The sequence below is a fragment of the Rhagoletis pomonella genome, unplaced genomic scaffold (genome assembly GCF_013731165.1).
Source record: "Rhagoletis pomonella isolate Grant_MI unplaced genomic scaffold, Rhpom_1.0 Rhpom_scaffold_00002, whole genome shotgun sequence".
In the NCBI taxonomy this organism is placed as follows: domain Eukaryota; kingdom Metazoa; phylum Arthropoda; class Insecta; order Diptera; family Tephritidae; genus Rhagoletis; species Rhagoletis pomonella.
Genome location: NW_023458556.1, coordinates 7,565,645 through 7,582,003, shown reverse-complemented (window position 1 = coordinate 7,582,003; position 16,359 = coordinate 7,565,645). Strand labels below are relative to the sequence as shown.

Sequence of the window (16,359 nt, the reverse complement as noted above, 5' to 3'; positions counted from 1 at the left end):
CTTAACTTTAACTCATCTTAACTTAAAAACTTACTCCACCTGAGCTCACCACACATTAATTCACCACACTTTAACTCCCCACACCTAAATTCACCACACCTCAACTCGCCACACCTTAACCCCCGCACCTAAATCCACCACACCTAAATCCACCACCCTTAATTCACCACACCTCAACTTTCTCACCACACCTTAACTCACCTCAACTCGCCACACCAAAATTCACCACACCTCAACTTTCTCACCATAACTTAACTCACCACACCTGAATCCACCACACCTAAATTCACCACACCGTAACTCCTACACCCAATTCCACCACACCGCAGCTCACCACACCCAATTTCACCACATGACATGATATCACTTGACGTGGCATCAAAGGCAACATCATTTGGCATAAAATGAACCAAAATAAATAAGATTTAGATAGAGGTGAAGAAAGGGATAAAAAGGAAATACAACTGAAGAGTGTGCGATGTTATATTGTGGTGTGTTATGCTTCATATGTTATGTTATTTATTCTTATGTTATGGTTATGTTATGTTATGCCAAGTACTAAGCTAAACTCCCCTCCACTTAACCCATTCCAACTAATGTTATTTTAGCTCATTCAACTTACATAAACTATCCTTAATTTTATCGGTTGAATTTCAACCGCTGGGCGAATACTAGTAAATATAAATTTTCTATTTCATGAATTCAAGAACATGGAAAATTACGATCTAAAAGTTAAATCGAAAATCTTTTACGATTCCGAAGATGACCCATCTGCATATTTTAAAAGTTGTAGCTAAGAGTTTTCTTTTTTGTTTTGTGAAATTTAGTAGCTGTTCAAAGCATTGAAATCAATAAATTCGAATGACATTAGTTTTTAATACTCTATTTAAAACCAATTGGCTTGCCTTTTGACCAAAATAAAGCATCGGCTGTTTTAAATACAATGTTTGCTAACAAATTACATGAATAAAGTCATCGCAAATAAGTGTCCGAGCAAACACATTTAAGTAAATACAACGTTTAAACTTATAGTACATGCACACAATATACGCACATATGAATCTGTTTAAGTAAATGTGCCAGTGGTGAGCTGACCATTAATTCTGGGCACACACGAACACACCAATTCGATAAGGTCAACTGTGAAAAACGAGTAGAAACAGCTCACGTGCTGCTGAGTGAGTGGCAAATGCCTGCGGCTTGATTTCATGCAACACAAACACACTCACTCACGCGTTCACACAGAGTAAACAAACTGATACATATCCGCTTAGCCATACATGCACACATATATGTCATACATACACCACATTACCGATTTATCGGTATATCCCAATTTGCCATAGGGCGAGGATGAGTTCGAGTCGAAGTCGTCACGACGCCAGTCTGGTGAAGTAGTTTGGGTGAACTCGAAACGACGACGAATCGAATAAATTTTTCCCAAACAGAATTTATACTCTATTGCACTAAAATTTAATGAGCTATAAAACTGCTTTTCTTTTAACTCAGATTGAAAAGTTTGAAATTTTTAGGATAGCTCGCTGATTTGTGTTATTTTTTTAATATTGGACACAATATCAAATTGTATTTATGTGGTCTTTGCTATAGATTTTGTGCATCGTTTTACAGTTCGCGGGTATATCGTTTTTGCGGTTCGCCAGTGAATCGTTTTCCCGACACACTGCACACTGGAGTAATTGATATCGATATAGGAAATTAATTCAAAAAATGAATTTCAAAGTTTAAATAATTTTTTAGTACCGAACAGATGAAATTCTTTATCACTATGTAAACAAATATTTGCCCATAAATGTACCGTTTTCCTGAAATATTTTCTGAAACCGTCGCTTTTTTCCCCCGTAAGGTGTGCGCACAGTGATAAACGTGTTTTAATATTTGATATTTCCAAGCTTTATCAAAGTTTTCTTTAAAGATAAATCAAAAATTGCAATAGAACCTTCTTGCTCATGTATTTAGTAATACAAAGCGATCTTATTTTCTTTCACTATGGTTTTAAGTATTTTATTTTATTTTTTATCGAAATGGTCAAAGCAAGGGGTTTTTGACTATATACGTAAACATATAGTTGTGAAGTAGTTGTGAAGTAGGTGGGATCAAGCAAAAGTGTTTTCATTTACACATACCTTGGACGTTATAGTTGCATTCTATACAAAAACGTTGTGGCATGTCTGCGCTCTTTTTCAGCATATCGATTTATATACCCTGGTCGGTGAAATATAGACGAAATTCTCGAGTTAGAAAAAGAAATGATTATTGTTGTTATATTCTTTGTTTGCTAAGCTACTAGTTGTTTATTTAAATATTTATTTTCTTTGTACCCACATACGGCATAACTATTAGGTATGTATTTATATTATCAAAAGTAGGCAAAATATTGTTTTGTTTCAAAGGCAAACTTTTTAGTACTTGCATGTATCAAAGGAAGTATGTACATATGTATACATTTATTGCATATCCACACAGTTTCATAAAATAAAATTTGGGTTTATTAAATTTTATAATAATAGCTTAGCTAGACGTTGTTTATTTCTCCAATGATATGTATATGAAACAGTGAAGGTTGATATTGCATATTTTGGGAAGTGTCGAGTATTTGGGTATCGATACTTTTAATTGCAAATTACGTCAAATGAATGGCTAACTGTAGTGGGTACAAGTATTGTACTTGAAAATTATTGAAACTGCAAATTGAGTACAATCATTCTAAATGCCGTTAAGTGTAAATAAAACTCAGTACCTTTTTAAGTCTATTCAACACTTATTACTGAGTACTCGAGGAATCGATCGTGAGTACATGTATCAAAGCGATTATTGGAACAGAGTATTTTTGAGTACTGAGTACTTTCGAGTTTTTTTACGTTGTGAGTACTTTCTAGTTATTTTAAGTTCTGAGTATTTTCGAGTTCCTTTTTAGAGTACTCAGTACTTTCGAGTTCTTTTGTGAGTACTGAGTTCTTTGAGTTCTTTGGAGTACTCAGTATCGATACTTTTAAAAATCGGGTGCTGTCGATCCTTCTGCACTAATTTTTAGTGTTAATTGTAATCCTTGTTGTTGTTTATAGTATTGTTATTTCTAAGCATGAATGTCATGTGCAGTGTATAGTAATAATAATAGTTATGCTAGTGTTAACTAACACAGCTCGAGGAGACGGAGAATGACAAAATTCCCCCGACACTCCACAAATATTTCATCCATGGATTAGAGATTATGTCCCACGCTTTGTTACCTATGTTAAATTGTCAAAATAAGCTCTGGAAGCACGAAACAAAGACCTTAAGACCTGCAAATGTTCTCTATTTGTCTCGCTAGTACGACAGAAAAAAGACGAATGTAGATTCAATCAAGAAGAAGATTCATCAATAGATTTTTTATTAGTTACGACCCTGTTATATCAAGTATGAGAAAACTACCAAAAATAAATAAAAAATCGAGAATTTGCCAAAAAAAGCACAACAGTTGATAATTATCGATAATTTAGTGATGGTGCAGATGTTGATAGCGATGACAATGGCGCAAGCGATGATTGTTTTTATTAAACGTTATATTTTTTAAACTACTTTGCCAGCTTAACAAAAACATATAGATAATCGTTGAAGAGCACATTTGTACAATTCGGTTTCGTTGTCATATAACAAGTTACCTATATAGGACTCTGATATTTACTTTTGCATAAACAGTTAACAAAAAAGTTATTATTACATTACCTGGCAACATGGGTGAATTAATCTCCTCTCAGAAGAAACCTTTTGGAAGTACTACTTCGGTAAAGTGACAATGTGGAAGATGATACTTGTAATGAAGATAATGATGGGGGAAATTATGGTAATTATAGTGCTGATGTTTGATTTGTAATTAATGATGATTAGGATCTTGACAAATTATCATTAATGATAAAAAGTATTTGTAGGAATAGCAACCAAAGTTTCACTTTTTCGCTCTATGGTAATGCCATAAAAACCTTAATAAAAATAAATTCCCACTAGACCAAATATTTTCGGATTTGTCTGTTTTTATACCCGAGCGCACTTGTGCACAAGGCAAAACGAATCGAGATAGATATAGACAAACGTATACATAAATGATCAGAATGAAAAGAGAAATCGATTAAGCGGTGACTGTCTGTCCGTCCGTCCGTCCGTCCGTCTGTCCGTCCGTCTGTGCACACGATAATTCGAGTAAACATTAAGATATCTTAACGAAACTTGGTACGTGTACTTCTTTCGGGCGTAGGACGGATGGTATTGAAAATGGGCAAAATCGGACAATAACCACGCCTACCTCCCATATAACGGTAATTTTCAGAAATACAAAAACTGCGATATTTTAGTAACTACTGAAGATAATTCACTCAAAATTGATATTTGCAATAACTTTTAGACGAAAAATAAGAATATTAACATTTTTTTGAAAATGGGCGTAGCCACGCCCACTTATGGTTACATGTGTATATCTTAGTAACCGCTGCATCAATTTATTCCAAACTTGGCACAGTTGTTGGCCCTGGTACAGCATACCAAATGGCCGAAAATTTTTAAAATCGGACAATAACCACGCCCATATCCCATATAACGGTCATTTCGAGAAATACGGAATCCTCGATAAATCAGTAAATATTAAAACAAATTTATTCAAAATGATGGTTGCAACAATTCTTTGCCAGGAAATACGTTTATGATAAAATTTTGGAAAATGGGCGTGGCACCGCCTACTTATGATCACGTATATGTATCTCGGTAACCGTTCTAGCAATTTTTACCAAACTCGGTATGGTTATTGTGCTTGCCACATAAAAGTAAACCATTGAAAATTGTTGAAATCGGACTAAAATTACGGCCGCTTTTCATATAACGGTAAATTTCAGAAATGCTTGAAATTTCAATATTTTGAAATTTAAGGACGCTAGTTTACTTAAAATTTATACACGCCGGCTTATCATGTAGCGGTAGCTTTCGGAAAGGTGTAAAACATACATATATTTAATACTTGCGCCGGGTATTTAATGTTCGGCTCCGCCCGAACTTAGACTTTCTTACTTGTTTAATTTTATTTGGTGCAAGTCATACAAATACATCAAAATATTTTAAATAAAATGTTCGCATGAATTGATATCCAGCTGCAGGGTCGATTACCCCACCGTTAAAAAGTCTCGCCAGTGAACTTTACTTTTCATCCGACGGCGAATTTGCCGGTAAGTCGTTGTTTACCAGAACAGAACAGAACAGAGTCGAAAACGACGTCGATACGATGTCGTTTGGCAAATTGGGATCTCTATATTTATATATATAACAAACTGGACGAGCATATACAGCAGAGGTGTAGAATCGTTGATGTTGAAGGGTGCTCGGAAAAAGTGCCGAAAGGGATCAGAGGGGGTTTACCAGTACGCGCCACCAAGTCTCTGGGGCGAAGTTAACGCAATAATTTGCACAATTTGTCGAAAATGCCTTTAAGCTAAATGCCACACATACAACCACACGCACATGCATGCCACACATTCATAAATATGTAGGTTGTACGTATGTATGTATGTATGCATGTGCAAATACACTGGCATTAAAAAGTAAATACTATTGTATAACCACACAAATAAGCGGATGTGCTTGCGCAAATTCACACACACTCACACACGCCAACATTCAACATTCAAACAAATAAGCCAACAACATGATGTCCATACATATTTGCATTTTACTCGCTGAATATTTGCATATGTGTGTGTATTTACAACCCAACCCAATGTACATACATACAAGTGCATGAGCGACCACCGATTCATTCATGGTTGCTGAATATTTACAAAAAGACGATAAAAGCGACTGTGGCGCAGACAGAAGTCAATTGTTTGCCGAGATTTTACAACAGATTTCTTGTTTTTTTTTTTGCTATTTTTACTTTTTACCCTAAAATATATGGGCTTATACATATGTAGATGTGTACCGCTACTTTTATTTTGTCTGCATTTTTAATGTTAATTTCTTTTTGAAATTCGGCATATTTGTATGACTTTCGTTCCACATAATTCCGTTTTGTTTGTTTGTGATTATACATACATATGTATGTATGTATGTTTTGAGGTGACGTTTGCTGTGTGTGTTTGCGTGATTTTATGCCATACTTTACGTTCCAGTTGTAGCATAGAAATAAGCGGACAAATTACTTTTTGTTGGACATTGTCAACTGAATGGCAGTAAAAAATAATATTCACGCATCCTGCGTATTTGTCATAATATTTAGACATTTGTCCTTTGCCTATTGTTCTAATTGTTCTTTATGCTAGCAACTTTTTAACTTTTACATGTGTTGCTTTGCACATAACTTTGTCTGCCAACTTAATCTTAATTGTTGGTATTCACATATACATACATACATAGCTACTTAGATGAACTCTTGAACTAGATAATGGATTTCAATAAAATATGTAAAATAAAACGACTTCACAGGTAGGCAGCATTTTGTTGACTTCGGAAAATGTAAAAAAAAACTGCATAAAACAGGTCTATCAGATAAGAGACTAAAAAAATGTCAAAAAAGTAAAATTAAGGAAAGGTCTTTAAAGGCTTCAGCTTTTTCCCGCTGAACAAAAATTAGAACTAAAAAATGTAACAAATATTAAAATCAGTTTTCCTTAGTCGTATCAATATGGAAGAAATATCGTTTTGTAGTGAAAGAGATTATCTAAATAATGGCAGTGAAAAGCGTTATCGACTGTTATAGTTTTCCTAATAAACAATTTTGTTCCAACGCGGAGATACATGGCGTATGAGTAACAAAACTACATGCCCATAACTTGTATGTACATTAGGGTGGCCCTTGTTTCGAAAATGGCTCGGATTCTTGGTCTCAACCCCAAGAAATATGTGAATAGCCTAAAGACTAAACTATATAAAGTTTTAGGTCAATCAAAAAAGATTTAGAGGTCGCTCAAGGTGCTCAGAGTTTCTCATCTACTTCACATGGGGAAAACATAATTTTTCGTAGAAATGGTATAGAGTCCTTGGGAATCAATACTTTTCAACCGGCAAACTCTTCTTTTCTTCAGGAGACTTCCAGAAAAAATACCCAATTGCTTATTTAACAATTTATTAATATCAATTATTTTTTATGGCTCCAAAAGCCCAAAAAAATGCAATGGGGGACCCATAAAAACCGTTAATATTAAACAAATTTTAAATAAGTAATTGGGTATTATTTTTTGAAGTCTCCTCAACAGAGTTTGCCGATTGAAAAATATTGATTTTCAAGGATTCTATAGGATTTCTATGAAAAATAGTTTTTTTCCATATAAAATACATGAGAAACTTTGAACGCTTTGAGTCACCTCTAAATTTTTTTGATTGACCTAAAACTTTAAACAAATCTCCTATCAAATTTAGAGATGTTATCGTTATTTTTAAACAAAATAGTATACTTTTCTTGGCAAGTCGGTATGTTTGTATTCCGTTGGGGAATTATTTCGACCTCAAGACCGGATTGACTGCTCTATGGCCGAGTGGATAAGGCACAGACGTGCCAATCGAGAGATCCGAGTTGGAGTTCTGGTGCAACGGAGTCTTTTTCTGTTTTTTTCAGTCCACATTTTTTTCTTTTCTAATTTAATTCTTCTTTTTTTTATTTTTAAAAAGGATATACATATATATTTTTTTAATTTAACTTAACTTTTAGAAACTTGTTTTATTTATTTTGTCTTTTTTAATTTAATTACTTTTTATAGAACATTTTTAATGGTTTAGTTGTAGTTTTTGAAAAAATGAATACTTTTTTAATTTCATAAAATTTTTTGAAACTTATTCAATTTTTTCTTTTTAAATATTTTTTTCTTTTGGTTTTTTTAATTAAATTTTCTTTTAATATTTTTGGTTTTATTGTGTGAGAAATAAGAAATATTTTTTAAATTTCATTTACTCTTTAGAAATTAATTTTTTCTTTATTTAAATTTAATTTTGTATTCTTTTTTGAGTTCATTTTCTTTTTATTTTTAGATTTTCTTGTTTTAGAAAGAAAACATTTTTCATTTCATTTCGTTTTTGGGATCTTATTTAATTTCTCTTTGTGGTTTTTTTAATAAAAACTTTTTAAGGTAATTTAATTTTTAAGTATAATTTCCTTCTTTTTTGATAATTTTTTTTCTCATTTAATTTTCTTGTATTTATTAATTTTTATGGTTTAAAAAGAAAAAAAATATATATATTTTTTAATTTAATTGAATTTTTAAAACACTTATTGCTAAAACGCGAACAGCAAAACGCTAAGACCTCTTCGTTAGCAAACCTTTCAAGATAGTTGCCAGAATTGACAATTGTCTTACGAAAGACTTTTATAAAATATCGGTACTTAGATCTAAGAAGAAGAGATAATTAGGGATAAAAGAGTGAACCGTTTAGAAATAAGATAAGTCTCTACTATAAAATTAAGGCAACCTCACATACGAAGTTTTGCATTTTCTTGATACTCGATTTTGTACTCCGAGCAAAGCTCGGTTAACCTGATTCTAGTTAGTTCAATGTAAAGATAATTTGTGAATGAATTTTGTGAAAAAATTATTTTAGAGGTAATTTGTAAAACAAATGAAAGATATGCGGTTTCTCACAATGAAGAAATTATTATTAGCATATGCTTGGGAAATATGCGCACCAGAGTTGCCACGGAAAAATTTATTTTCCTACCAAAATTGCCTACAAAAGCCAACCAAACCTATAAAATTTTTTTTCTTTGAGTTTTGAAATTTTTTTTCAATGTCAAGTTTATTAAAAATTTAGGTGGCATAACATTTAGTAAAACTAAAACACAGCTAGTACAATAAAAACTAATTAGCTGCGTTTAACAATTCTTTTTATTGTACAGACTTAACAAATGTATGTCCCTTTACACATACATATTTACACTTTGGATGGAGAAGACAATCGTTAACCAAGGTGTATCAGTCTTCAATTCATGAAGCGTAGGCAGTCACAAAAGGCTCGGGACCACGCCAGTGCATTTGGGCTCCCCCCTTTGCGAGATAGTCAGCCCTTTTGTTGCCGCAAGCTCCCTGACAGGCATAAAACGCCCTTGTAGCCTTGTTAGTAACATTCGAGAGATGTGAGTTCTAAATGAGCCTTTTGTCTAGAGTAACCCCTAGATACTTCGCCTCTTCTGAGAACTCAATTTCTGTCCCACCAACGTCGGTATAGTCAAGTTGACTTTCCTTCTTTTGAACAATGGGACAATGGGGGACTTCAGTGGATTTATTGGCAAGCCTTTTCAGCGCACCAGTCTTCAGTACATATAGATATGTAAATAATTTATCACAACTTTGTAGTTTAATTTAAATTAAATAGATAACTGGTAGGCACATAAATTATATGTGGATGTTCGCAATTATAAGGGTATGCGTTTGTACTTACGAATCAGGTATATTTACATAATTGCGGTCGACGTTCTACGAACGCGCCGGTGAAATATTCGTGTAACAAGAAGTTGCTAAACTATTTGGAGATACATTTTTTCCTTTTTTTCGCAAATAACTCTTAGTGTTGCGGTACCTACCAAAATCCATTCTAAACTACCTATCGAATGGAAAAACACCTACCAGTTTTGGTAGGAAAAGCCCATGTGTGGCAACACTGATGCGCACATACTTAAAACCAAAAACTATTGCAGCGCTTGTTTAAAAAAAAAAGTTGTTTGATTGCCTTTTCTTTTCGTGAATGCCATTTGATTCTACGATTTTCAACTATGCTTCAAGCATCACTGAAACATCACACATTTTGTTTTAATAAACCGAAAGCAAAACTAATTTCCGTTTATATAGCACAAAAGAACAATTCGAATAGAACAAAGAGGTGCATATTTCCCATTTACATATACACTCTCAATTTATGCAAAGGAATATAACATACATTCGTACGTTTTGAGATAATACGAAAAATTGGCAAATAAATGCCAACAGAACTAATCTAACGAATCTAGGGAGTAAGCTATCATATTACCAATCATACATACATGTGTACATATAGCATATGCATACATACATACATCCATTATACTAAAAATATTCACCTGAGCAAATGTAGATTTAAGTATGCACGTATGCTTGCTCATATTCACTTACTCGCCGGAACATATAGTTGCATATGTATGTATATGCATATACCATTTCATACATACATATGTACACTTTTACTTTGCACTTTGCATTAGAATTGTGAGAGTACTCATGGGTCGCCACTCGATGGTCCACAGCACGGACAGGAGCATTGCATATATGCACACATACATGTGTGTGTGTAAGTACAAAAGTTTAACTCTGTAATCCGTTGCTTTTAGTTGCAATGAAAGTAGCGGAAGATGAGAAGAATCCTTTTGGTATTCTTTGTGATGAACTACATATGGAATAGTAATTGAAGAAGAGCAAAGCGAGGCACGGGTGGTTTAAAAGCACAGCACAAGCATCATCGTAAGAAGTGAATTGAAGAGCAGCTTTACTGGATTGGTAGTCGCTATTTAGATTCATATTTGATATTCGGTTGCACCTTAAGCCTTAATGCAAATGCAAATATGTAAGAAGAATTGTGTGCTTTTGCTCTTCATATTGAATTACAAATACGTATGCGTGCAGTGTAAATGTATTTAATAAGAACTATTCATATCACTTGGAAATATGAAAACAATTTCGTCACGTAAAAGGAAGTCGAAAGCCAAAAAAAAAAAACAAATAAATAAAAAAGGGCATTTAAAACGCAGGGATTAGCTCACTGGAGTGTTCAATAAAAGTTTGTTTAGCAGATATTAGAGGTTCCACACTCATATAAGAAATCCCTGCTGGGGATTCTCCTACATTGGTCCCTATAAACTGTATAAAATAACTTCTGCCACATTAAAAACCAGAAATAAAATAACGATAATTAAATATATAGAAAAGGATACAGATAGAGTCACGGAGACTCAATCTGGGAACTATTTCGAGATTTTAGAGATTTTCGGTATTCTCGGGATTAAATAAGGATTTTCAAGACTATTTCGATATTCTCGGCGCCATTTCCATATTTTGGGGACTATTTCGGAGTTTTCGTAATATTTGTCGATCTTGTTGTCGATAGAATAATCGATATTGTTATTGATATATTTGTGAAGATATTTATGGATACTATTCTCGACATGCAAATAAATATATTTATCGAATGCTCGCACTTAGAAGATTTTGTGGGTTTTAGTTTTCTTCCTCAACTTTTAATTCTATGGAAATCATGTTTTGCCAGCCCGGCCCTTGCAGTTAAAGATTAACATTCGAGAACAAATAAATAGCACGAGTGCTAGTCCAAAGGTGAGCGTGACGACATTGATATGTGGATTAGAATAAGAATTGTGTAATACAAAATAGCAAGCAGTGAAAAAGGCGAATGCATTCAAATGAGGGCAATGCAAAGAGACCAACACAGCATACTTTTGGGCGCAATGCATGACTGGCCGCATTCTCACGCAAAACCATACCGCACGACGCAGCGGCGTTGCACATGCCAGCCGGTTGGCATGTTGCAAGATAGATAGCTGCAGTACTCGACTTTTTATTTATTTTTTTCTTTTTTCCTTGGATTGTGTAACGAAATTCAAGAGTGTGTGCAGCACAACACAAGATGCTCGAGAGCACCAAAAAAAAAAAAATGAAATAAAAAAATCAAAAAAAAAATATGAATGCATGTACTATCTGTGAGCAAGTACACTCGTATGATTACATGAGCATGTGGTTGAGTGCATTTCACTTACCGGAAGTGCAAAGCAAAACGATTGCTGAATAAGCGATAAATCCAGAAGTGTACGATGGCGAGCACACCGACGCGCTGGAGAAGGCGGACGACGGCGACGGCGGCATGCTGTTGCTGTTGCTGTTGCTTTGGCTGCAGTTTTCACAGTTTCCTTAACTCACCAATAGTGATGAGGGCTTTAGCTTTACTTGCTGCCACTTACCACTTGGTCGTGTGTGCAGATCTCTATGTATGTTTGTATTTTTGGGTAGCCCGTATTAGCGCTGAGTAATAGTTGCTGCTTCAGCAGTGGCAGCTGCATGCCATGTGGCGCGTTGATATTCAAATAAGCAAAATAAAGAACGACTAAGCAGAAGGAGCTGCCGTTTTAAATGTACGTAGTCAAAGCTGCACATTTGTGTCACGTACGTATGTACGTCGAGTAGCGTGTTTGTGGTTGTATCGGTGGTGTTTTCTTCGCTGCTTGCTCTTCTGACTGTTGAATGCTGACTACTGCCTGCTGCTTGCTGGCAATGACAGTGACGCTCAACAACCGCAGCTAGAAGTGGCACTTGCCACTTGTTTACCACACTGGGAGCCTGCGTGCGTGCGTGCTGCAATGGGCAGGCGTTAGGCGGGTGCGCCAGCAGCAGAATGCAATAAACAGGCAGTCAAATTGACTCGTATGATTTAAACAACTGTCAGCGTGGTACACTTGCTGGGGCAATAAGGTGCTCGCTGCTCGCCTGCGTGCTTTGCGCGATGACTGCCCCACCCACAAACGCTGAGTCGAGTGCGTGCGTCGTTCGCCTGCACTAGTCTTATAATCTGTATGTATTTGCGCGCTGTGTGCACTTCATTTGCACTTACCGCAAATCTTTAGCAAACGCACACGCACACAAGCACACACGCACATAGACAGAGCGAGAGGCAATGAAAGAAGAAATCACTTTTTAGTTTTCAGTTTTCAGTTTTCAATTTTCACTTTTCCATCTACATTTAGTACTCAACACTTTTGCAGCCTAACACTCAGCTCAAAAAAAAGTCGTCTTGCTATGCGCACAGCAAATGCAATCAATGTGTGAATTGGTTTCCAGTTGCAAATGCTGTTTACTTACGCCACGCAGCTGTTTTTTTTTTGTTGTGTTTACCTTTTTTGTTTGTTCACTATTTACACTACATTCTCGAAACGCGGTGAGGCACTCAGTTTTTTTTCCGTTTGCCACGAAAATGATTCCTCGCAGCAAAAGTGCGCCAAAGCCGGACACTAAAATCTGACAGCAAGCCTTGTGTGCATAAAGCTTTTCCTTTACACTAACAACAAATCCACACTTTTAAACGATATATGCCGAAAGCGCCGAATGAGCGCCGAAAGGACTATGCAAATGCCAGGCGCGCGTTGCAAGAACTCAACTCCTTTCACATGCAAATTTTAATTTCCTCTTCTTGCTTCCTACGACTTTGATGTGGCGCGCTGATGGCAGCGCGTGGGGGCTGAGCAGGATTGAGGAGTGGTGTGTGACGCGCAACGGGATGTGTGGAGGTTGGGTAGCATTTCTGGTTCTGCCACAAAAACGCTGTTGATGAAAAGTGAATGGGTTTTCTGCTGCTGCTGCGGCTTCTCAAATACTTGTACACACTAATGTTGCCGCAATGCTCGCTGGCTGTTGTATATCAGTTGCACTTGCATGACTATGACAGCAATGGACACAAGTTGCATGCTTCATTTCCGCCAATATTTTCACTTCTTTTTCTGGGCACACCGCTACGGCACAGAGTGTAGGCAGCACTGCTATGCAACTTTGGCGTCAATAATTTTGACAGCGTTTTTTTTTTATTTCCGCTTTTCTACTAGTCAGCAGCTAAAGGAGTTTTTTGAAGCGCCAACCACCACAAATGCACTCGTTCGATTGCGCTTTTTCGGCTGACTTTTCTTCTACATTCTCTTCGTTTTCTACAATTTCTGTTTACGTTTTTCTGCCTTTCATACCTTCCTCAGTCTGCCATTAATGTTCGGTGCGGCAAGCTTTGCTTTGTTGTTGCTTTTGCTTTTTGTGATTGCCGGCTATGAAATTGCAGCTGCTGCAAATTTGCTTTGTAGCCACATCGACAGCTGCTGCCATGCCGGTGGCATCGGTGACCGCGATTGCACCGCTACAAAGAGGGCAACTTGCTGTGCGCGTGAAAATTTGTGGTCAGTTGTGGGTGCGGGAATTTCAAACTTGACTGCATACGATTTTTTCACTGCTCACTAACGCGGCGCACAAATTCACAAACGGTATGCATTTAGAGAGCGAGGGGAAAAGAATCACTAAAAATCTACAAATAACAAGTAAAATCCGAATGCAGTTATCACTCGCGCCTAAAAGGCCAGCTGTCACAATTCACGTCACGATTTCCGTTTCGCATGTCCTGTTGGCAGTGCGAGCAACGTCAAACTGAATTTTTCATTGCCAGTCGAAGCCGACAAAGGACCCTGTGGTCCGCATACAAACAGAGGGACGTGAAAGTTAAAGCAAAATATGGGTTTTTAGCTGCGTTCTTGGCATATCCCACTATTGTGCGCCTAAAAGCGCGCTACGCTCAATTACTTACCCTGCTTCGGCTTGCTATCCGTGCTTGCGCTCTTTTTACTCTCCCTCTTTGCTCTTTTGCTCACTCATACCTCACTCATTTTTCGCCTAGCTGCTCTCTTATACGGTTTGTTTTGATTTTGCACGCTGCCAAACCGCAACTGACAGCCGAAACCGTTTGTTATCACAAGCCGCTGTGGCACCGCACGTCGGTCGCCAATCACACACACACACACACACACTCACATAATCATGCGGCGCGGCAACCGGCTCGTGTGCTGGCATTATCCTCGTGCGAGCACGTTGCCTTTTGGTCGCCACCAGCCAGTGAGGCAGGCAAGCAGCTGTTGGCAGTTCCGGTACAGCGCCTGCGTCATACCCAATTTCGTTTTCAGCGAATTGCAAAGCGTTGCGTACACGTGCCGCCGTGCACGCCGCCACGTAGGTTGGGTGGGAGGCTAGAACTTGCAACTTTGTGACTGTGACTGTGACTGTGGCTGTGGTGTTGGGCGCAATCCTTACGCCTGGGTGCGTGAGAGTGTCTCAGCTAAGCGATTGTGTCAGAGGTGGTGTGGGTGTGTATGTGTGCGTGTTTTTTGCTATTGTTGTCTGCTTGTTTTTGCACAAATATAACTAAGTATTTCTAAATGTCTGTTGGTGCGCTTAGCAGCGCTTCATTTGTGTGTGTGTGTGTGCTTGTTGGCTGCTTAGCGTAGGCGCTGGCCGGATCTTATTGGTGCGCCTGCAGGCCTCATATTTTTGTGTTTTGTTTTTTTTTTTTTTTTGTTTTGAGATTCTCTTCATATTCCCATTTTGACATTCACATTTTATTTGATATGCTTTGTCTTACGCTTCATTTTGTGGCCATAATAGTTGCGTTCACACATACATAGATGTATTTGAATAGCTCGGCGGAATTGTGTGTGTGCGTGTGTGTTGCTTTTCGTTATCCTCTGACTTTGCATTGGCAAATTTCGCTCGATTTTATAAGCGTAAATTAGATTGTCAGCGTAAATTGTTAGTCACTGTTGCTGTTGCAGCAGGCACTGCCACAAACGCAAACTTTGGCTAAATTCAATTTGAAAGATTTTTATCTGATTTTAGTTGCACTTTAGCACAGCACAGAGATACGAGTACAAAACAAAAAAATATCACTCATACGCCCCAACGGTTAGTTTTCGTGTGGATATCGCAACAACCGATGGGGTGAATCAGCTACCACCTTTGTACCACCGTAAATTAAAGCATTTGTTTGAAATTTAATGCCACACAAATTACTCAGGCCAAGTGCTGCCTTTCATAGAACTGAATCAAATTAAATTGAATAACTGAATCGTGTAATTGTAGTGTTGCGCGCGACTTATGTACACGAATGTGCAGCAACCGCGTTAACCAACACTATAATTTTCTATTCAACACAAACTCAATTGAAAAATGCACCATTTCCCGGCGCGTGCCTTTCGAATATAAAACAAACGCTAACCAAAAGCAATAATTTAAATTACATTATATTTATTTTGGTTGTAAAAACAGCAAAGCATAGGCTATAAAATAGCAGCTCGGCTAACAGCAACATTATCTATTTCAACTAAACGTAAATGCATAGCAATGCCACTGTGTGCAGGTTTAACTGCCTACTAAGTGAAAAAAAAGTTAAGGTTTCTGAGCAACCCATCATAAAAAAAAACACATAAAATAATTCTCACAAAAAAATACCCCTTCAAAACTGTGCAACTTGAGTTGAAGTTTACTTGCAACATACGAAGCAACTTACCAATTCTTTGAATTCCTATCTATAATCTTTCAGAGCTTTAAATTTGATCGTATCAAAAGTGAAAATACATAAATAGCTGAAGGTTTTTATCCGTATAAAGAAAAACAGTGTTGCCCTACAAAACAACTAAACTATGAGCGGCCTTAAACTCGCACTAAAAAAACTGGCCAGTAGTTTAAACTTAGTTGAAATTTAAACTGAGTTGAACTAAAACTGAGTTTAAACCAGCACTCAAAAAATGGCCCTCAATCGACCGCAGTCTCCAAGATG

General features: G+C 36.7%; 1 protein-coding gene across 1 annotated transcript in view; it reads right to left on the bottom strand.

Moving 5' to 3' along the window:
* The window catches only part of LOC118732978 (carbonic anhydrase-related protein 10), a gene marked incomplete in the record, with an annotated part of 92,396 nt that extends 80,423 nt beyond the window's left edge, over positions 1–11,973 (bottom strand). The window contains 1 exon segment of the mRNA XM_036462122.1: positions 11,765–11,973. Within this exon segment, the coding sequence (XP_036318015.1) occupies positions 11,765–11,870 (106 nt within the window).
* Between the last annotated feature and the right edge of the window lie 4,386 nt (positions 11,974–16,359).